General features: G+C 37.2%; 1 protein-coding gene and 1 long non-coding RNA gene across 3 annotated transcripts in view; one reads left to right on the top strand and one right to left on the bottom strand.

Moving 5' to 3' along the window:
• FBXL17 (F-box and leucine rich repeat protein 17) overlaps window positions 1-14,927 on the top strand; it is a 277,159-nt gene extending 262,232 nt beyond the window's left edge. For both annotated transcript variants that reach the window (XM_080371967.1, XM_080371966.1), the window contains one exon: window positions 12,935-14,927. In XM_080371967.1, the coding sequence (XP_080228093.1) occupies window positions 12,935-13,072 (138 nt within the window). In that variant the 3' untranslated portion in view covers window positions 13,073-14,927. The remainder of the gene's footprint in view (window positions 1-12,934) is intronic.
• Window positions 1-24,090, bottom strand: part of LOC308056490 — a 147,833-nt gene that overhangs the window by 66,575 nt on the left and 57,168 nt on the right. The gene's annotated exons all lie outside the window — the stretch shown is intronic.

The raw sequence follows: 24,090 nt of genomic DNA, 5'->3' as shown, positions 1-24,090 counted from the left end.
TACAGCCTGTGGAAACACAGGGTTTTAGTCTAAGAAACTTTATGCTCAAAACCATTCCCTTGCATCCCTTGCAGTGCTTTACAGAAGACAATTACAAACCCCAGTATTTCAGCTGGCAAGAATAATAATTTCCAGGTCAGCTGTAGAGTTAAAAACATTTTGCAAACCCAGCCTTAGACAGTTTCCAGTTTGAGAGGAGGTTGAGCACTTTGGAAGAATTGCTCTGTCTGTTAAAGCTGACTCCACTTAATGTCCTGAACATTAGTGTTTTATAAGAGCCAATAGACAAAAAGAGCATGTGCGTCTGATGGGTTGTGGTAAGATTATGTACTTAGAGAATGTTCAAAGGGTTACTTGACCTTGGGAATTAGATCTGACCTGAATCACCTGATCAGTTTTACATATATATTTGTTTTGTGGATTTAGGTAATGTTGAACAATCAACAAGGATCTAGTAAGTGCAATAATTCAGTCCTGTCTTCAGCTGCTATAGAAAATCAATGATCTTGATGCTGTAAACAAGTTTTACTACCTCATCAGTTAAGCTCCATGTACTACGGTCTGTATTCCTCTAATTCCTGGTTAATGCTTTCCTAGTTCATCACAAAGGATTATGCACTGTCTTTTGTGTTATGAAAGTCAACTGCTAAAAGGAAAAAAACATTTTTTTGAGAAAGCTTCAAGGAAGATAGAAAAGCAGTGTTGATTGCGTGTCTGCAAGTGCATGTGTGTGTGTGTGCATGTTGCATGTGTATGAGCACCCAAGTATGGTAGCTAAAACTTGTTGTTACAGCAAACATTGTAGTAGTAGGTCTACCACTGGGAATTATTTTCTTGCTTGCAAAGCCTTGACAGGAAAAATAGCTCCACAGACAGAATGAAGTAAGTATCCTTGACTTAAGAGTTTTTGGCAGCTAGAAGATGCCAGCTCCCTTTTTCCACTGCAGATGAACAGAGAATTTACTGAACAAAATCATGTCAACTGTCTCTCCCCAGTATCATGCAGAACTAATTTTTTCCAGTGGCTGCTCTATTAAATTAAAAAGTCAGTGTCCGGCACATCATTAAAAAGAATTCTTGGGTGGTGCAGAAGGGTTTATTTAAATGCCCATTGACTGAAATTCTTGTCTTTGGGCCATTGTTAGCTTGCAGTGAGGGGAAGGTTAGAAGATTTGCCCCTTCTAAACAGCCTTCCTTCTCTAAGGTACTGACTTTTTTGCTAGTACTAGGTAGCATTTGTGCCTTTCTAGGAATTCCCAGGCATTGGAGGGGAAGTACTTAAACACAGTTACATAAGGAACATATGTAAGTAGACTTCAAATGGTTACCATTAAAATACTCTTTATGACCCAGGCTCTTTGGAATTTCTTTGATATGCAGTTGACATAAATTAGAGGCGTCAAGGGTCCTCCCAAGAAAGATCAGAGAGGCTGCAAGCCTGGGTAAAGGCAGGCTCTGTTTTATGCCATTGATTATATGAGTGCCTCCAGGCAATGTGCTTCAGTAGATGCAGAGCATTATTGATCCACACCATGAAAATAATCAAATTATTCATTTTTCATCAAACTGCTGTTGCCATGACCTTTCTTTTTATCGTATCTCCTGCCATCTAACATGCACACCACAGGAGCAATATGGTCTTTGCCTTAAAATAAATGTAATTCTTTTGAGAAATCTCACAAAAAATGCTGACATTACCATGAGCTCATCATAAGGAGGGCATATATTTCAGTTGGAAGTTTTCTAATAAACCTTTTGACAGTATTTTAACACTATTTTTTCAATTTTTAAGTGTTGCTAAGTAACAGTATAATCACTATTTACAAATCACTTACAGGAAAAGGTAAAATACTATTAAATATTGGAAGACTTTCAGAACTATCCATACTAGAATTTTAGTTCATAAAACATGTTTATGCTTAGATACACAAAATCTAAATATTCTTCTCAATGTAAAAACATGAGAGGCAAGTTACTGAAGTAATGTTTCTTCTTTTTTTTTCTGATTTTCCCTAGCACCTCCATGACTTAGGCAAACTTGGCTTTACCTGCACTACACACCAGTGGTGTCTGAGTCCCAGAGAGAGCTCTGAACAAACTGGTGCTACTGGAAAGGTGCAGGGTGCTGTGGACATGTGAGCATTAGCCCTGAAAGCAGCTTAACTGCCAAAATACTACACGTTGCCCAGGAAAACTAGCATTCAGCAAGGCTTATGAGATACTGTCGTATAGATGTGGTAGTGTAACTTACTGCTTCCGTTTCCATGAGTAGCTCAGGAAATGCTGGATTGAACTGTACAGGGTCCTGCATCGTACAGCATAGGTACAGTGCGATGCATACCATTAGTTTTCTGTGTCAGAGAGTCTTCTGAAGTACTATGATCCAGACCTCCAAAAAATATTTAGGTGTTCAGATAGTAGACCCTAAATATTCTTAAGTACTTGTATTTTAGACGATGAAATTCCCCAGTTGCCTGCATACCAACATCAAGACGTTGGAAGCAGCTAGGACACTTGGCCCTTCTGATCTCTGTCGTGGTACAGGGTATCAGCTGTGTGGAAGTGTGTCTGTATGTGTGAGTCTGTACAGGCACCTGACAGCACCTGGGGCTGCACAAGTCTTGTTTTTCATTATAACACAATGTTGCCATTCATCTCAGTTTCTTTTGAGAGCAGTAAGAGAGAAAATCCGTAGTTACTTAAGGCCTAAGCAGAACATTTTAGAGGTTTGTAATTGGAAAGGCCTAAGAGTCATAGTATTTCTGTTGTGCATTCTGGTGTTACCACCTACACTGGTACTGTGCTGCACTCCCAGAGGCAGTGATCCAGGCTTCATTCCCTCATGTCGCCTCATCCCGATGCTCTGGCAGCGCCGTGGAACCACACACCCCCAGTTTCTCACACAGCAGAGTGCTGTGCTTTTGCAGGCTGCAGCCCAGGGTTGTGTTTTGGGACTTGACATGGGTGTGTGGGAACACATAGCTGATTTGCGTACTCCTGGGGTACACTGATGCTCTGATTCATTACCTCAGTAAATACCAAGAAAGGCAGAGAGTTGTCTCCAGAACCAGAGGTGATGTTCAATTCACCCCAGTTCAGTGCCCTGCTCCCCGCACTACCACCCCAGCAGAAAGGCAACGTGAATATCTGTTCTTCAAACCAAATTTTAATTGTAGCTCTGTATTTTTCTATCACAGCTTAGGAAAGTAGGTATCTTAAAGTGCAGTTCATCCTTGCCTTTGAGAGAAGTGTGGGCAGTTACAGGGTGCTTTTTTAAGTCATCCATAAACACTGACATCAGGATTCCTAAGAGCCATACTTGCATCCTAAGGGCTGTAATGATGCCTACATCAGATTCAAAGGTTGAAAGCCACGTTTCAAACTTATTTTTCTGAACACAATTTTACACATTCCTACCCCTAAACTGATCTAGATCATATTTACTTAATGTAGTTCTCATTATTTCTAAATATTTTATCTTTCTTATTTCAAAAATAAATCAGAGGAAGAAGGCAATGCTGTCTATGGTATTTATTCCTAGAACTCATTTCAAAAATGCCTTTGTAGCTCTTCTTTATTGTGCTCACCACAACCCAAACAGCTTTAAATAATGGCAGCTTGAAATCTTCACCTTTGTGGAAAATGGCTGGGTATCACCTTGGAAATAGTGGCTAAAAACTTTATCTGTTTTTCTGGCTGATAGCTTGGCTGGTTGAACAATGTGTCAGAATAATCTTCCTGTGGAGTCTGCAACTTTTCTCACACAGATTTTCATATTTCAAGATCCTTTTCCTATAGCGGCGGTGCTATTTGCAATGGTTATCAGCTGTGCTACCACATAGATGCAGGAGCCATTTCTAGGGAAAATACGCAGAAAAATGGCACAGAAAAACAGAGGCTACAAAATGCAACATTTACAGCTATGTGTGAATGAAATTAAGTGAGTCTGACATAGCTGGCTGTGAATGGATACACAGCTTCTGTTAATAAATCATCATGGCCTTTATTCCTTGCTTTTTTTGCTTTTTTTTCTTCTGGGTGGTTGTTGGGGTTTTTTTTGGAGAAATTCAGATTGCTTTTCATGAAAATACTTCTGAAAGCCTGTAGCTTATTTCAGATGACTTTCTCAGATGAATTGTAGCATGTATTCGCTATTATAGTTTTACTGAGATGTTATAAATCAGAAATTGATGGTCAGTACTACCGACAAAAAGACAAACTCTTTTAAGTTACCACAGAGAGCAAGGAAGATAGATGACACCTAAAAATAAAAATGGTCCATCATTTGCATCTTAAGCAAGAATATTTTTTTTTAGAAAATCAGTGCATTTTAAAAATAACTCATCACTTTATTCTTCTATAAAATCTGTTTTAGAAATACTTGTAAATATATATCCCGTGCAAACGGCAAATCATTTTGGAGCTAAACTGTTCGTAATCAACAACAGAACAGCAAGAATACAGAGCCATCACTTGTTTTAATACAAATATCACACCAATTTGCCTTCCACCTTCAAAAAACGCCATCATTAGCCTGATCAAAAAAAATGACAAATTGCTACCATTTCTTCTTTTATATTTTAAGGCATTCATTTTGAGATTTGAAGTTACGGTTCTGTGATATTGAAGAAGACTGAAAATATCTAATCCTTCCCTTTAAGAAAAATTCTATAGCACTTACTTTCTCTTAAATCACTATAATTTGTTCAAGTTACTTTGCTGCATATTAAAAAGAACACACTGTATTTTTTAAAGGTTTATATTTATAATGTAGGAGCTGCGATTGATACATCTCTCTATGAATAATGAAGATTTTAGATTCATAAAATCTGTGAAACATTAGAAAGAAACTACATAAATCCTTACTAACCCACAACAAAACAGAAGTAGCATTTATTTCACTTCGATTTTCAATACAACAATTTTAAAAGACTGAATAATACTTTTTTCCCCCTTCCTAGCTAACTAGTATAACAGATCCATTATGCGTATGAATGAAAGCATCTGCTAAAATATAAAAAAGGATTCTTTACATAAATCGAACATTTTGTACTTCTAGTTTAACTGGTTTTTTACCAGAAGTTTTTTAACTTCCAGGCTGACAGTTCAGCAACAAATCCGTGGCAGTAGGCTGAAGATGGAATCTTCCTGAGCTGATGAGTCTATCACGGTTTTTAAAAAGCAAACACCTGACCACTCATACTGTAATAGAAAGATGGGCCCTCAGGTACTGATCAGTGATTCAAAATCAGGATAAGGCCAACTATCAAGGAAAAATGCAGTGTGAAGTAGTCAGCATTTTTATTAAAAAAAAAAAAAAAAAGATTTTTTTTAAAAGCATTGTCCCCTGGAACCTCCAGTCATTTTTGCCAGCTGGCAGGTTCTGAGAATGATTTCTCTGTTAGTTTCACACACCGTCATCTTGACAAGTATTTCAATAATGTGCTCAAATTATTGTTAATGTAGCAGAATAGGAATGAAAACATTCAATGCTATTCATTCAACAGGCAGAAAGTAATCCAAAAGAATATTTATCACTATATAAACAAGCACTGTCATTTCACTGCATATGGATCTCTATTAACTGCAATTTTTATCAGTTAAGAACAAAGCAACACACAGACTTCCGTCACAAATTTGAAATGCTAGCAATACTGGTAGTATTTTTATCTTGAAATCTTGTATAGGTGGAGTCTAGAAGTTCACCTGACTGAAATTAACAAAATTAGGAAACCAACCAACCAACTAAAGTAAAGGGCTCCTTTAGAATGGTTTATCTGTTTTAATAGAAAAGTAAACCCTCACGATAAGCAAAGGGAACTGAGAACAAAAACTCCATCACTTACACAAATTTAATACTCCGTATGGTGTTGGCAGTGGTGATTAGGACAGCAAACCCTGAAATGATGGCTCTGCTTGAAAACTGTGCAAACTCAGAGAGACCTGAAGTGGATTATTGTGTTAGTTTGCAGTAATGCAGTGACTGCAGCAATTGTGCATGGACTGGCAGTTGGAGGCAATAGCATTCACCTGTGTAAACAACCACAACAGTGAATTTCATCCCTCCTGGACTCTACCTTTCTGTCAAGATTTAAGCAAAGAACTGTAAAGGAACATAAGCAACCTTGCTAGATTTTCTGAAATCCTTCCAGAAGTGCTACCACTGAATATATGAAGGTTTGTGTATTCCATTTACCGCACTTCACACTACAGGAAAGATTACGGATATTTCTTTTTACCCACTCCTTCCCCTTTCCAAATATAAGTGGGAAATTAATTGCTAAGATTTAACACAATTACGTTGTAGAATGTCATGATAGTAATAGTACATTAGGCAGTACTTGTCAATATCATTATTTATGAGTCCACAAATACAGTGTTTGTATGTGCATGTATGTGTTCTTTTTGTTTTTAATAACGGCATCCACTAAGTCAAAATACAGTCTTTGCTGAAATTGTAAGGGACTTTATTTGAACTACAGGATATTGTGCTAATATTGGTAGTGCTGTTATTTTATTAAAGTCCTAAACAAAGGTTCTGCCCCAGGGCTTGAGGGCAGTCACTGAAACTCTGTGGAATATGTCTGCCTTAGCTGATCAAGTGCACTTCACACAAAACGTTTCCAGAAATCTTTAATTTTGTTATGGCTACAGGCAACAGTTATAATTGGGCCACCTGAGAATATAATTCATTCAACTATTAGCAGGAAAAAAATCAAACAAAGTGCACTTTTTATGAGACACTGACTTGAGGAAGCAAACTACAGCTTAGAAAACAGAAAGTGTGTATGAAAATGTGGTTCTTAATAACTCTAAGTGTGTATATTTGGGATTTTATTGTTAAAACATTAGAGAAATTGGAACATTAAATGTGTCCAAAATCCACCATTATGGATAGACACAATGTATAGAGTAGTTTCTTTGTCTACTACATTCAAATTTGGTTTCAATGTAATGCTACTTTATATACTGACACAAATGCACACAAATTTCAGTACCCCTAATGCTGCAATACCGCTCCATAAGCAAAAATTTCAGTAACATGATAAAAAAGCCCTTTTGGAACAAATAGATTTGCATTTCTTTTGTGTAAAGTCCATTTTTTGATCCTTTATATGCAGAAATGTAGTGATAATACTTGCGCCGTGTGGACCTTTATTATCAAACATGATCTGTATGGCAGCCCTCAAACTATTTTGGTTACTTCTCACCTACTAACCGTTACCTAAAATTCTTTACAAGTACTGTATCTCCAAAATTAACCTAGCAGTTCTCTATATTTTTCTACACAGATACTGCAGACTAACAACATTACAACTTGTTATGGTTTTTCTTATTAATGGCTGGCCTATAAAGTAATATAAATGTAGATACCTGTATTGTCCTCAGAGCCTATGATGTCAGTGCTCTCCCAAATCAGCTAGTCACATGCCTATTCCAAGGACTAGGTTAGATACTATGCAAAAATTCTTTCAGCAGTCCATCCCTCTATGGTGTTATGAACCACTGAGGAGCATAGGCATGTTTGCTCTAATCCAGTTTTGCAAGTCTGGTTTTTTTGCTTATAAGCCTGGGTTTGGGGGACTTTTTTTTTTTTTAATTATATGGCTGCTTCTTGATTTCTGTTATTAAACTGGAATGGAGATAACTTCTTCTTTTCAATTATCAAGTGAATTGGATGTTACCCTGAAGCTTTTGCTTGCACAGGAAACCTTTTAAATTAACAGTGACTACTTCTTCACTGTGTAGAGCAGCATCAAATTTGCAGTCCAGATGGTGACTCTACTATCCCTTTTCAGTATTGCTGTAAATGATGCAACACAGACATTCTTGGGACCTTTTAGTGGCTTTAGAATCAGAACTGCGTTCTAGGACTGCCCTTGGTACACCTACAGGAGGAATTTTTTAGATCAGTAGGCAGTCTTGCAGATCCTCTTAGAAGTATAGTAGAGGAGTTGTCTTATTTAAAACCAACACTTTTTAAAGCCCTTTTTTATGTGCCACTTGATATTCCAGTCTAAGAGAGTATCTTCTGGACATGATATCAACTAAAGGCAAGTTAACTAAAAGTAAGTAGGAAAGTCCTGTTTAGGAAGGGTCCTTAAACCTCAGTTTCTGTTCCTTATTTGTGAATGAAGCTATCAATCTCATTAAAGAGAAATCTCTAGTTCAACCGGTGGTTTCACTTGTAAGCCGTAACTTATCAAAACGCGACTCCCTTGAATTTAGTAAGATCTGTCCTAGGAAGATAAAGTAAAGAAAAATAGATTGTTGCCCTTTGGAATGATTTGATTTCTTTAGATAAATTCCTGATTTTAGAATCTAGAAATGAAAGAAAATGGTGCTGAAATTATCACTAGAACTCTGTCAAACTACATGGCACATTTAAAACCTAAAACCTAAAAACTACCTAGTAACTATTTAAGTTTAGAGTTTGAATTTTCCATGAGTGAGAACTTGTGGAAGATGGCATAAAAGAAATTGCTCATGGTGGTCTGTGGCAGACACAAGTGATGTACCAAATCAGCAAATACTGGCAGTCAGACCAGATAAGTCCAGCATACCAAATCAAAAATCTGAGTGAATATTTTTCTGTGAGTAGCTTATTTATTGAAAACTGTATGTTCAGTTTATCCTGAACCTGAAAAATAAGCTCATAAACGCCATTTAGTTTATTCTGGGTAAAACATTTACAGACTGGAGGGGGTTTGCAAGCTTTCTATTGTAGGTAGATCATTTTACCTAAAGGAGAGAAAGAGTTTTGAAGACTGTTTTCCCATTTTTCTTAGTATTTCACCCATATTATGTGTATACCTGATAGAGTGAGATTGAAGTCCTGCGAAGAACTCCCAAAACCATTTTGTGAATATTCTTCCATTTCACATGGACTAGATGGGTGTTCGTGTTCTTCTTTCCCAGATGTATTCTTAATTATCACATGAGGAAGTAGTATTTTTCTCTAGTGCAGATAATATTTGGATACTCCCTGAACAACCACACTATCATCAGAAGAAGAAATTAAGGAGGTCCCACATCAGATAACATTTGTCACGAAGTCAAGTATATTCTTCTAGGAAATAGATGGTGTATGTTCAGTCTTTAAGCAAAAAGCATTCAGAATTCTAGGTAACTGCTCTAATAGAGTTAAAAGGAGTTGATATTACTTGGACCTGTCTGTTTCTGTAGCCCATCTTCTCCTTTGTTTTTTTTTAATCTATTCTTTGGCCTGGAATAGATTTTTATTTTGGCAAGAAAAGATAAGTTTTAAACCAATCTTTGTTGTTCTCTTTTTTCTGTTTGATGACCAGGATTCACACAAACCAATTACTTTGACTCTTAATGATAAAGACTGCATTCTTTCATTATGTGTTAAAACCTAATTGAAGGACTATTCAAATTCAAATGAATGATTATGTATTAGATAATCTAACTAGTTTATCTTCAGACAGTAGTCTTCCTTCTGACAACTGAAAAGATGAAGATTAATGAAAGTTCTGTGGAAGAAAAATACAACATTTTAAAGTGTATTAAGAAGTGAATATTTTTAGTTTTCATTCATTGAACAAGACTGTTCAAGCTCAGAAGGGAAAAATGCCTCTGTTTGTGTAATGAATTTGTTTTGGGAATGGCATGCAGTACTTTTTATAACCAGCCAGACTGCATCTTAACAAAGAGAAGCTCGCGTTCTAACGGTTAGGCATAAGACTTCTTTTCATCTTAATCCTACTATTAGGGTAACTGATAACAAGTATAGGAAGGGAGTTGACTTAGGTATTACTTATCTCATTCATTAACAAAGAACAAAATTTTGATTTCTCTGTTTTCCTACCTTTTAGGTAGTGCAGTTTCAGTCCAGTACTGCAAAAACTTTAAAATACTAAAATTTTTACACTGTTGCAGTGTTTGACCTGACTTTTCTCATGAGGAAGGAAAAGCTTTTAACATCATCTGATAGGAAATCATTTGTAGCTTAATTTTACACACTTGTTTCTCATCCTGGATCCATGTAGGTTGTCCCACTGTGTATTCTTACATTGAATTCATATTGTCCAGCATAATTTTTACCTATTTGCTGTTACTTTCTTAGTGTTAACAATATTTACACTTAACTAAAAATTGCATATATTTCATCATTTCTCATGAAGCTTGGTAGGATAATGCTTTCCTCTTTCATGACAGTAAACATTTTTTAAACTCAAAGTAATTTCTTTCTGTAACTGTTATGGTTCCAAATGTGTATACAGGATTTGTCATTACTTTGCTGTTTAATACCACTCAGATTATTGTCTGGGATCAAACTAATAATTTAAAATGTTCATTTTAAAATTTATTAACATTAAAATTTAGCACTCCAGCAAAAATGCAGAAAACCTTCTACTAATCAGGTTTTGTTCATAAAATAGCAGATTTTGTCAGTGTCACTTCTGCATGGTCATGTTTATTTTGTAACGATATATGGCACTCAATACCAGAAGTTTCTTTCTCCTGTTTAGTAAAGTAGTAATAGCAATTAGTAACAATTGTATTAATCCAGTAATAATTGTATCAGAAAACTGGGGACAAATGGCTAGTTCTGAATGGTCTGCCATAGATTTCTTCATAGTTTTTAAGGCTAAAAGATTTCATTGTAACATCATCTGCCTTCCTGAGTGTCATGCACTGCTATTTCATATCTAGCTAGACTGTAGCCTCTGTAAATGTGTTCAGTCCTGAATCAGACACCAGAACATGGAGATCATTACATGGCTTCCTGTGTCTGAACATCATCTTTGTAACAAATTTGACTTATTTGTTTCCTGTGACAGAAAATCTGCTTATGATACTGGCTCTAAAGCTATAATATCCATGCTATTCTAACAAATAAAGCCCAACAGGTGTGTGTCAAATCATAATAACTGCTATCTACTAGTAATATTTGCAGATATCTAGTAGATAAAAAACATCTCTTCTTTAAGTTTCCCATTAAGAAAGGGCAGAATGAGAAGCTGTCTGTGGTAAGCATCTTCGTTGTGGCTGAGTTAACCATTAAGGGAAATTTCTGGTAGTATGATAGATTGTGCCATGGCTCTCTGCACCACAAATCTAAAGAAAAGAGGCTGTTGACTATTTTTGAATAGGCAAAAACTAGCAAATACTGCTACGTTTGGGGATTCTTGCCTTCCAAGTAATATTTCTATGAAGTGTTGCTGTCAGTTTTAAAGTATGTATTCAGCTATAAATATCAGATATTTTGGAGGACTTGTGCTATCTCTGATTTCATTTTTGATTTATTAAAAGTCACTTCTTGTTTTTCAGCACTGGAAGATGTTGCTGTAACGTAGCAATTTGCCAAAAGTGTAGTTTGTGCTGTGAAGGGAAGTTAAACCAGTTTTCTATCCAAGTCAGTTTCAGCTAGATGAAACTTCCAATGAAGATTGAATGTTTCTATTATCAAAGCAGAAGAACTGGATATTACATCTTTCATTTATCCTTGTCATTGGGTGCAATCACTGTTCAGAAGGATGTGCTCCTTGTTATCTTTTAAGGACAAAAATATTATTAGATACTGTGGTCACTATGCTTTAGAATATTGTTCCCAAGATGGGTTTTTGTAATGGTAGTAAACGTTTTAGTCTCGTTTTTTACTTTTAACCTTGACGGTGGAACACCATGGGGAAAAGCATATCAGTGATACATCCTACTGATCTAGGTGGTTCAGTATTTAAATGTAGTATTGATGCATTTTAAAATGCCCAAGTGTTCAGCAAAGATTTCAGAGAGAGCTACCTAGAAGTTGTGGTTCTTAGGTTAATCTTTTATTTATCTAAAGGCTAAAGAAAGCTGTCTACTTCTGTGATATGAACTGCAGTCATCTTAAAAATAATTGACAAATTAATCCCCTCACAGCACTGCAATTGTAAAGATGTTGGGTTTAGCTAGGCTTGTCTGATTGCCTGGTCTAATCAAGAATAAAGGTGCTACCTTTGATGTCTAAGGTTTAGAAGGGACATCCCAAACCCAGCAAGCATCTATGTTTTAATTATTGATCCCACCACTTCTTCCCACAAAACCTTTTGAGCAGTATTAGCCTCACAGCAAAAGGCTAAAATAAAAACTTCTACCAGCAATGTACACGAAAATATGCAGGGCTTCTGACCTTTGGAAAAGTTGACCTATATTGGCAATTGGTAAACTAATAAGTTGATTTACCTGCAATATGGAATAGTTTGCGTTCTTTTCCCCATGTTTAGTTATCTCTTATTTTTTGTTGCAACCACCTTGAGAGCTGGTGTACAGTGCAAGTGCATTTTGATAAGGTTAATTATAGAGTTACTACATAGTATGGGTAAAAATACCATAACTGTGCCATAAATTAATTAATAGATGTAATCAACTTTCATTTTCCAAAGCCAAGAAAGTCTTACATTTCAGACCTATGTCTGCTTGAGTGAGTTTGAATAAATGTGCTTCTATTTCAAGATCTGTTACTCTGGGCAGCACTTCATTAGACAGGATGGCTTTTCTTTGAATAATCAGGTTTGGAGCTCTGTGAGTGGCCAGCATAGTCAAGCATGGCATGAAAATAGTTTAATAGGTTGTTAAATGTTGCTGCAGTTTTCTAAACAAAGCTGTTTGCAAATGGAGACTGTCTTTCATATTTGTTTTCAATCACAAATAACCAAACAGGACTTAGTAGAATTATAGAAAACCTCTTTCCAATAAAATCAAGGTGTGGTGTGTTTTGGTTTGTTTGTGGTTTTTTTTTTTTTCTAACAGATCTTTACATTCGGTATATTTGTTTTTTGGTAAGTGCACCCAAACCTATAGTATCAGCAAATGGCCCAATCCTGCAAGTCCTCCCAGGAGTTCAAGGTTCAATCATTCAATTAGCTTGCATAACGTTGCCCTTTTTATTCATGTTTTGCACATCACAGATTCTTTTCTTCAATTGCAGGTGAATGAAGCCACAGTGGAGCAGCTAGTGCAGCAGTATCCACATATAACCTTCAGTACCGTACTACAGGATTGCAAGAGGACATTGGAACGGGCTTACCAAATGGGCTGGACACCCAATATGTCTACTGCCTCTTAACCTCCTATACCCACATGACAGTTCCACTCTGCTGCATTCAGTAGATCTAATGGGGATTGCAGAGGGTTCATAACCTTTCATATGATGCAATATAATTGTGAGTTTACAGAGATTACAGTAAAATGGCAAAAGCTGTACACTGACTTTAAGTACTGTACAACTAAATACCAATATTAAAGCAAAACTTTAGAAATGCATTATGGTTTTGTTTGCATAAAAGATATAAAAGCCTCTGGCAGATTTCTTGAAGTGGTTTCTTACTAGTTCTCTGGATAGTTTGAGTTATAGAAGATGTTAAGCTTGTTTTCCTCTGTTTACATTACTTCATCTTGGTATGTGTATTTGCTTTGATTTGTAAATGGTAACTCAGTGCTAGCACTCATGCAGTTGATCAGACAGGCTTGAAACTGGGAGCTGAACTTGATGCTTATTATTTACTGAAGCTACCCCAGGAGATTTAAGATGCACAGTAATAAGAAAATGTATAAAAAAAATTGTGATTTTCTTATAAATATTTTGATAATTATACAAATCATTCTTCTAAACAGAAGTCTTAGTAAATGGTGGTAATGATAGAATGGATATTTACTGCACAATCTTATTTCCTTTCTGTCTATCACTTCACCAAATTGATATCTTCTTTCATTTTGTTTTTTTTAAAATAGGAGATGCTGTAGAGATTTCCAAATCTTTCCATCTTGTAATTTTTATAGTGAGTTGAGTGCTTAACACTGATAACCAGTTCCCACTTTATAAAGTCAAACAGTAATTGAATACACCATCAGAAATAAGTTAACCGACAATGTTTAAATACCTGAGTTAAAAAATTAATTTTTTTTATTTTTTTTTTTTAGTGAACTTGTCTGTTCTGACTATGCTGTTATATTGTTCAGTTGGGAAATTCAGATGAATGGGTGTAAGCCAATAACAGGATTCCTCTCATTTCCTGTGTGGTTGTACTTTTACAGCAGATCTTACAATTCAGAGAGTGGTTACCTCGAGAAGGCCATCTAAACATGAGTCCCATTGTGGGTATCAGTTTGTAGGATCAGATGCTTCGTAATGCAGTGTATGCAAGAAAGTACTCAGAATAAATACATAAAACAATTAATTTTCTGTGTGTCACATTGCAATCTAAGGAGTTAAATTTGTCCAGGGGATACTGACAGTACAGACATTGTGGCTTCAATCTGAAGTTGCACTAATCTTTAGAGTATTACCATTTGGTTAAGAATGTTTTCAGGTGTGTAACACTGGATATTTGTTTTTAAAAGGTTACAGCATTTTGATCCAAGGTATGAAATAAGTAAGCTTCAGCTTGAGAGTTGCCATTATTGTCAAAATGTTTTGCTAATCCAAAAAATCTAATGCAGCATAACCTAGAAGCTTATTTAGTATGGCTGTATAACTCTCTGTAAAACTGTTTGTTGATTTCCATAGCATAATTTTTTACAACAGAAACATCAGTTCACAGTTATTCCAGTGAGGTTGTTGAATGTTTTCTTATTAGACTTTAAAAATGGGGATGAAATAACTTCTCTGGAAAAAATATATGGTAAAGTTTCTAGCTTAAGTAAGTGGTACTTACGTGTGAACATGTGTAATGCTAGGCTTTTTATTTACTCATATTTACTATATTTTATTTACTCATATATTACTATATTCTGAAAATATTTACTATATTTTCAGAATAAAGCCCGTTGATTATATTGCAGATATAGTACAGAATCTTAGTCATTTCTCATTTAATGTCTTTCTATGAGTGCATTAAAACTATTCACACAATTTGTAAGTTTCTATTTTTTCGTGAAACCTTTGATCTTGCAATAGGTTTAAATAAAAGAAAAAAGAAATACATGGTGTCTTCTGTTTATCTGTGCCGCTAACTGTACTTAGACTATGCTAATAGAAAGGCTGAAATCTCCATCCGTGACTGTGAGAACTCATCTGGACATGGTCCTGACAAACTCATCCAATAGGGCCCCATTGTGAGTGACAGAGTTTGACTAGATAACCTCCAGAGGGCTTTTTCAAGCGGGAATACTCTGCTTCTCTAAGGGTTTTTTTTTTTATATTACAGATCTAGTTGATCATCTCTTTTCACTTTTGCTATTAAGTCACTTCCAGTAGTCTTGCCTTCTACTGGCTATTCATCTCTCTCTTATTTTTCTGAGCATACTAATCTTTATAGATCTCAGTGTGGCTAATTCATTTCCGTAGATCTTGTCATTTATGTAATTTGGAAGTTTATGTGGTATAGGACAGAAATATGTTCTTCTAACTGCAGTGTCACAGGTAGCTCTTTAATTTCCTTATGATAAATCAATGTTTCCTAAGTAGTTTTATAGGAATAAATAACAATGTTGTGCACACTTTAATTTTTGAAATGTCATTTAGGGGAGGTATCATTTAGGGGAAAAAGAAAAGCTATTGCCTCATAAAAAGATTTTTTTTTTCTTTCCCTGTTTTCTCTTCCTCAGAACTTACAGTGGATTCAAAAGCTCACAGGCAGCTTACTTGCTGGATTTCCTAGTTCCAGCAGGCCTCCTTTACTGACAAAATGTCTTTGTTCCTTCAAGATATTTGTGGGAACCTGCCATTAGGGTTGGTAGCCTGTGGCTTAGCATTTGTCATATCAGAGACCTTTCTAGGCCAGAGAAGTTGGGTTTGTTCAACCTGCAGAAGAGGTGGCTAAGGCAAGTTCTAAGTGTTTTCTTAACTAAACAGTAGGTGATTATGGAAAAAAAGACAGATAACATCTACTTTCAGTCATTCACTCTTCTAAATACAGGTATAAGTCTATTTTAATGGCACTCAGAGTTCACTTTGGTGGTTGCTCTACCCATCTATCACCACTAAAAGGCAGCGTGGAGGTGGGTGTCCTCGGGGGAAATGTCTACCGTGGTGTTTCACATGCAGATCCAAATTCACTCTGCTCAGGCTCCCAGATTAGTGGGAAGTTCAGTGAATTGCCAAATCCAAGTTGGCCTATTCCTCATCTCAGCAAGTACTCTGTGTAGTACCAGGCAGCTTCTAGTCATCTCTGAGCAGGGACAAAGTGAACTTCTCTGAAAAATATCATAGATAAAGATAAACTGATCCCAGCGTGGCCACAGGTGGCTACTGGGAGTGACTTTTCAGCATTTGCAAAATGGTTGCCCAGAAGTCTTCTGTGCTACTGCTACAGCATTTAACTCTACTTAACTTTCAAAACTCAGCCATGGCCACAGAACCCCCTGGCTTCACTCACAGGAAACATTTCTTCCCTTGCAGGTCCTATGAAAGAGCTTGAGCCATGTTTGACAGTTTCTTAGAACTATTAAACTTAGCAAGCTCTCTACATGTGTGTTCAGTATTTGGTAAAACAATCTGTAATCCCTTTTCAATGAGAAAATAGCCCTAGTAAGAATAATTAACCAACAGTTAATTTTTTTTCAGTCTCTCAGCTGGCTTCCATGTGAGCTCACTGATGTCCACCCAGATTCTTAAGAAATAGATATGGCCTTGCTGTTGCTTAATGAACTATGGCATTGACAGGAACAAAATCGAGAAAGGCAGCAGGTCACATACACAATGGTTACATGAAAACAGAGGCACAAAGCTCTTCAGGAGGCTGACAGGGCCTTCTTCAGGTGATGTGACCATGAACAAGAAAAGGAAAAGGACTCTTACATCTTATAAATGAGAGGAGAGGAGGGGAGAGGGAGAGGGAGGGGGAGGGGGAGGGGGAGGGGGAGAGGGAGAGGGAGAGGGAGAGGGAGAGCGAGAGGGAGAGGGAGAGGGAGAGGGAGAGGGGAGTATTTCAGTTGGAAGGGACCTACAAAAACCACCCAGTCTAACTGGCTGACCTCTTCAGAGCTGACCAAAAGTTAAATCATGTTACTCAGGGCATTGTCCAAACGCCTCTCAAACACTGACAGGCATGGGGGCCATCCACCACCTCTCCAGGAAGCAAGGTCCAGAGCTCGACAACCCTCTCAGTAAAGAAATTCTTCCTAATAAAAGAACGCATTGCACAGTAACAATTGTAAAAGCATATGTAAAAAGGCTATGATGATGTCTGATCTTGTAAATGTTTAGATTTATATTTTAAATTAGGTGAGAGCTTATGCTGCTTATTTATGAAACTCCATATTAACTGAGTGACTTTAAAGCAGATCTATTTAAAGAGTCCTCTAAAATAAAATTATTTAAAGTGATGTTATTTTTTCACCCTGTAGTTGTTTTTCTCCCAGCCTTCTCCATGACTGACCTGCTATGTTGGCAGAATAGGTGACTGAGATTTTATTTGAAGTTCTCGTAGATTTAGAAGTGGAGTTACCAAATGGTTTTCCAAACCACAGACACCCCAGGAGATGCTCCAGGCTCGAGCATGTGATCTCCTGTATATTGTCACAACTTAAAAACCGAATAATGCTTTGTGAGAGTAGTTGTCTTTTGCCAATATCAATAGGGTGGGTACTTGGTGAATATTTGTGAGTTTTTATTTTGGTTATTTGGGTTCAGGTTTGGGGTTTTTTTCTGAAAACCTTATAAAAGATACTTATTGACTGCAAAGTTTTCTTCTCCCTTCATTCTTCTTACCCTGCCTTTTTTTTTCACTTGTAATTTCTTTGTCTTTTCCCCCATTTTTATCATGTAGGGAAATGCAGAATAATCATATGGCTGTCTTACATAAAAATGTTGAGTTGATGAATTTATGTGGCAGTTCCCATATATGATATTGTTATGTAGGATTATGATAAATGTAGACATTTGCAAACATGTACTTCTTTTTTTTTCTTCTATTTCTCTGGTTACAGAAGTCTGCTGATCCTTAAAACTACAATTGAGTCACCTGATCAAAAAAAGTAGCATTAGCTGCTGGATTACCATATACCTCTTGGTAACATAATTTTTTGTACAAAAGTATATCTGAAATTATCTTTTATCAGTATTGTACTTGATCTTGAGACTACAGAATATGATACAAGTTGTTTAAAAAGGGGGCTTTCTGGTTTTGAAAGTTTTTTTTTATAAGGGTGGAAGGTTCAAGTACTATTTTTCTCTGTTTTTCAGTTGTATAGACATTGATCACAAGACATTTATTTTTCATTGAGAAATATGTGAAAACTCTGCATTTAATTGGTTTCAGATTGGAGGAGAGGAATTGGAACAAGCTTGTGTTTGCCCAAATCCTGAATCAAGTTTGCAAGCTGGTAAAACAGGCCTGCTTTCAGGTCAGGAACAGAACCTGTATTGGTTGGATTGTGTGGTGTTTTCATGGTTTTGCTTGATAAACTATAAACAGTTCCACCCATTAAATTGTCTGTAGTTCTGCTGAGGAAGAGAAATAGTCATTTAACTGCAAAAGTCTTATCAAAATCAAGCTAAGGACTTACTAGTAAATATTTGCTAAAGTTCCCAAATCCCAGTAATCTATTCTTCAACTGCTCTTGAGCTACTATATAATTTTTTCTCTGCTTCTAGTCAGTCTCAGCCTGGGAAGTAGCATTGAGCTGACAAGTAGGTATATGCAGAGCTAAAAACTGAGATTTACAGACAGATGCTTATTGATCAGACAGCTGCACAGAAATTTCCTTTCTGTTCATTCTGGTTGTCTTGTTTTTTTGAGAAAGAGACACAAATGCAGAAACATTTAATGGTGGACATCAAGTCCAAAGCAAATTCCATGTCATAAAGATTAAAAAATCAGATTTTTTTAAAAGATATCTATTTTGTATATCTCGTGCTTGCAGGGCTCAATTCAAGCAAGAATAAAATAAAATACTGTTTCATAACTCCAGATCGGGTTTATTAGGTAATTATAAGAATTTCAGAAATTTAATTTCTGAGTTGTTTACAGCCAAGAAATTTTGGCCAAACTGACTGCCTCTACTAAATATCTTCAACTAAACTACAGGCATCAGTAACCTCAGGGTAAGAAATTTACACTGATGTCAAATATCCATACTTCTAGCAAATTAAATTATTCATTTGCTGTTGTGTCTCTGTGATGTTCTTTCTTTATACTCTTGGGAATTATAAAACGTAGTATCTTCTTGAGCACTCCTGTTTCACTTGATCCACTGCTGCAATGCTGCAGGTCAAAAAGGGAACTGAAGGACAAAGTGAGTAAGGAAACGGAGCTGTCACATGGATAAGAGGTTACACAACAGCTGAAACAGAGAAGCCCAGCATTTCATATTACAGCATGAACTATCTCATCCTAACTTCTCATACAAATGAAATGGGCTATTTCTTCTTTTGGTAGAGAAGGAAGAATAGAAAATGAGGACAGTAGTCAAGTTAATTACAGGAATTCACTGCCTGTTCATTAAACAATGTTTATACCAAGCGTGCAGACAGCTCATTATTTTATGGTTTTTTGTATTTCCAAGACTTGTACACAAAACTGAGGGCACTATATGATTTGAGATTCCTTGCCTCCCTCTGCTTGGCTTCTTGCTTGGCTTGTCCACAGATGCAATCACTGTAGATGACCTGAGCTGCTGAAGGACAGTCAAATAGCTCAGCTGTTCCTCTGGATCTTTGTCTGCATTAGGCTCAGATTCACACGAATAAATAGGCTAAGTCCCACCACTGCAGCTGCGGTTGCTTGACTGGAGACATTTTCACAAGTTGGAATAAGGTAGCACTGAAATAAAGGTCTGTGTAACAGCTGCATCTCCACAGCTGTTAAAAAGGAACCCGGGCCAAAATTTTTTTATTTAGGTTGTAGGCTGCTTTTTTGTAAAGGCTGTCAGGATTATGTAAGGTAAATCCAAGTGTTCCATCTTTATAAAATTTTAGTAATGGGATTATGTTTCAAATTTATTCCTGGGAGAAAATCAACAATAACTGCAAGCTGAACTGTTTCCACTTCCATGTTCCAGGAAGTCTCTCTATATGTAGCTTGTAGAAAGTGTTTGTGTATAAATAAGCTTTAGAAGTCTTAAAATGAAAAATTTTGCAACCCAGATTATTGGACATTTCCAGCTGCTATGAAATTATAAAGGCTCCTGGACTGAAAATTGCATAATCTCATGCTTTCATCATGTACCTTACTGCAAAGTGCTATGGCCCTTTGTGTTTTCAAAATACCAATTGTTAGAGAAAGCTGCAAGAAATGTCTTCACAGCACTAACTCTTAGTGAGCACAGGTAACTTCTCTGAGGTGTCTTGCTCTGGCTCCTTGAATCAAGTTCAACATCTCATTACTTACCTTTGATGGACTGAAAGATTGTCTTCATACTGTTATTTCAGTATATGGTCACCTCCCTGGATCACAGTAAAGTGTCTTATGTGAAGCATAGTCTCTGAACTAATATAAACTAAATAATTCCCTGCTTTACGGGATGGGTTTGTGGTTTTTTTCTCTAAAATAGGCAGCAAATTAATGTTTCTATACAAAACAAAATGCTTCATATCCTTCTGTCCTTGGAGACAGATGAGAAACAAATGTAGTGAATGTTAATCACTTTGCTTGATGCTTTGAAAGGTGCTCAAATACTGAGGTGAATGAGCAAGACTGAAAATAGAAATAAAATATTTTTCTTGAATATTCTCTTGCCCCTTCCCTGGGAGTGTTCCAAGTCCAGGTTGGATGTGGGTTTGAGCAACCTGGTCCAGTGGAAGATGTCCTTGCCCATGGCAGGGGAGTTGGAACCAGATGATCTTTAAGATCCCTTCCAACCCAAACCAATTTGTGTGCTACAAGGAAGGATTTATTAGGAAGCAAATGCACCTGGAAATGTTTAATAGCAACCAAAAAGGTTGCAGCTAAAGAAAAATCACTTTTGAATGACCCTGCAGAAGTGTGAAGAGAATTCCAACCTCCAAATGCCTTCATGATCTTCCCAATATAAAAAAAAAAAAAAAGGAAGAGTTTGTTCATTACAAGTTTTCAAATGTTACTCTTTGGCTCAGGAATTAATAAAGATTAATACAGTATCTTTGAAGCAATGGAAGTAATGACAACCTAAGGAAACTGCGGAGTGTTCAGACCAGTGTAGTTTTAAATGACAGTAAGGAACTGGAGTATAGAACCGGTCTGAAATCCAGGGATGCAGCTTCAGTCTGGCAGTGGCCCTTGACTAGGCACTGTGTATTTTTCAGGATGTGACATTAGTTTCTGTGGCTACACTTGTGGTAATATGAGCAGTGCCGGGGCACTGCTGAGCTGTCAGATCACTCCAGCAGTCACCTGCATGCTCTTGGCCCATGACTACTGTCTCCTACACAAACTCGGTGTTAGTAGTGCCCAGTAGCCATCTCCTTAGGCTCCCTGGATGCAGCCACTGCTTCCTGAGGGCAGGAAGATGTAATGGCACAGGCATGTGCTTTCCTGTACCCATCCACCTCAGCACCAGAGGGTTGTCCTGGGCAAGTTTGATTTATTCATGCATAGATGCATGGCTCTGTTATTAGCAGGTCACGGTTATCTATCAGAAGCTGCTTCTGTGTCACAGGTCCCAAAGCAGAGCCCTGGTCCTGTACAGCACAGCACCCCAAGGCATCAGCTTACTTCCACAGTGGGGTACAAGCAGTACACTGCAGGGCAGCAGCCCTTTCCCAGACACCCAGTTGAGAAGAGGCCATGGAGAGCCCTCGCCAGGCCAGGCACCAGGGCCCTGCTACACCCTTGGCACGTGGGTGACCTCAGACCCACTGTCCACCCTGCCTCCCTCCCTGGCTGCAGCTGGCAAGGCGAGCGTAGCTGCAGAATGGGATGAGGCAGCGAAGGTACCGGGGCAGGCTGGCACAAAAGGTGCGGTGACATGAAGGCAGTGTCACCATGAGGGCTCCAGGGTTCTTACAGAGGAAGAAGCTGCTGGTAAGCTGAAGCCTGTAACTTTGCCCCATAGCTTGTCTGTGAGTTGAGTTTTCCAGCTCTAGAGCAGAAGTTGTCACCAATTCCTTCTATGGTCTGAATGGATCACTACTTTCCGCAAAATTTTCTGAAAGCAGAACTTAAGGAATATTCCTGTACTTGGCGCTTCCTGCAACAGTACAGGCATTGAAGTCTTTTGCTGGTATAAAGACCAAGTAACCTGATGGCCTTTCTGTTTGAATATATGCCATTTCCTTTATGTTCTCTTGTATGTGGCTTCGGAAATGGTTAACAGTAGGAAGACTATTTGTATTGCATTAGCCAGATACAGAAGAAAAATGCATTTATGGATCAGTGTAATCCAGTCATTGGTTTATGGCTGTAAAGTCCTTCAGGGACTGTCACAAATTCCCAGCTGTCTGTAAGTGCTAGATTTTTGCAATTGCATCTCTGAGCTATCTGCAAGGCATGTAAAATCGTATATAGCCAGGCAGCTCCCTATGACTTTGCATCTGCAAAGGCTTGAGAACTATTCCAGCAAGGATGTGCAGTAAATTAAGACCAAGACATCTGCCTCTGAAAAAATTGCCTCTGAAAAATAAAGATACTGGGCAAATCTTCCATGGGTGGAAGCCTCTTTAGCAGAGGTAGAGCTGAACAAATGCGGGCAGCTGTTCAATACTGAAATAATTACCAGCCCTCGAAAACTTGTCTTTCTGACCTTTTTATGTGTGTGAGTGTGAATTTAATTTTTTTAATGAAGCTCTGTTGATATTCTTGAAAACTGGAGAGGAATATTACATCAGAATAAAAAAATAAAAATAAAGCCATCTAACTTCCTTAAATATTCTGGAGTTCAATATACCATGACATCAGAGTAAGATTTGTTACTTGGCAGAAACAAAGATGCCTTGTGTAGGATCTTTGCCAACAGGACAGAATATGTTTGGGAAGCAGCAAGAGCAACATTAAAGAAGAGAAATTCTCAGTAAGTCAGATCAGCCCATCTGTTTGTTGCTAGTCAAGGCAATTGCCCGGTATGCCTAGGGGAGGAGGAAGGTGTATTTCCATAGTGTGAATGTATGGGGCTAAGAGATATACATCAATTGGAAACACAAAAAAAAACCCCTCTTGGGACAGCTAATGACCATGAATGGTAACTCTTTGCATTATCAAATTGTAACAGACAAGAATCACAGATTACTGCTGGTATCAGACACCAGACAAGAATTCCAAAAGCCTTTGCATGACTTGGTTGACTAAGTCCTTGAGGCATTTTGGAAAATTGACAGAAGATGCCCATATACTATTATGATAAGGCCCACAGAAATTTCTGTCTTTTTGTTTTTGTAAGTCAAGCCTGCATCAATAAAAGCAAAAATATGGGCTTCCTTGCTGCATGTACATCTGCCCTTCCCTCCTCATGTTTGGTAATGTCTAATAAAGGGATGATTCTTTTCTCCTGCCAGAAAGCATAAGTAAAATAATTAAGAAACAAGTGATATGTAGATTGTGCTTCCTTTTAGGATGTCTGCAAAATGATCAGCCTAACTTTCGGGCAGCTACCTTGTGAAGACTGTTTTTTAATTTATTTGCTTGCCTAAAGTCACCCCTAAAGTATTTTTTTTTCAACCACAGTCTTTAAGGCTCAGTCAAACCCACTTCTAAAGCGACTGTTACTATGTTAACATTTTTATATCAGTTATCTAAAACATAGTGTGAAGGATATTTCATCATCATTACATTAGTCTATGTACTTATATGTGTGTTAATAAGATTGATCATTTTAGTTACACCTTGTTCTTGACCCTTTGCTTAGAAAATACTTGGTGTTAAGTATGAAATACACAGAATTAGCATTTGCACTAGCATTAGTATTAATGCTAAAATGCTCAGTGATACTGAGCTTCCATAAAAGAGTAGAGCTGCTACCCCTCTAATTTTGAGCAGCTTTGACCTTAGCCTTTTAAATAAAAATGCTATTAGACTTATAGGTTATGTCTCAAAATTCTGGTGTCTATTGTAGTTTCCTAGTAAGTAATAATATACAGAAGCTAGCAGCTGGAAACACTAGCCAATAATGTGCCACATCTGCACTTGGATTTAATGGATCAGGCTTGAAGGAGTGGTCAAGGTCTAACCATTTGACAATCCTTCAAAATGAACATATCACAAATTTGGGCCCATTTAGCCTGAGTTGCAGTCT

Source organism: Falco punctatus (genome assembly GCF_963210335.1).
Source record: "Falco punctatus genome assembly, chromosome: Z".
Classification (NCBI taxonomy): Eukaryota; Metazoa; Chordata; class Aves; order Falconiformes; family Falconidae; genus Falco; species Falco punctatus.
This window is presented reverse-complemented; position numbering and strand designations above follow the sequence as displayed.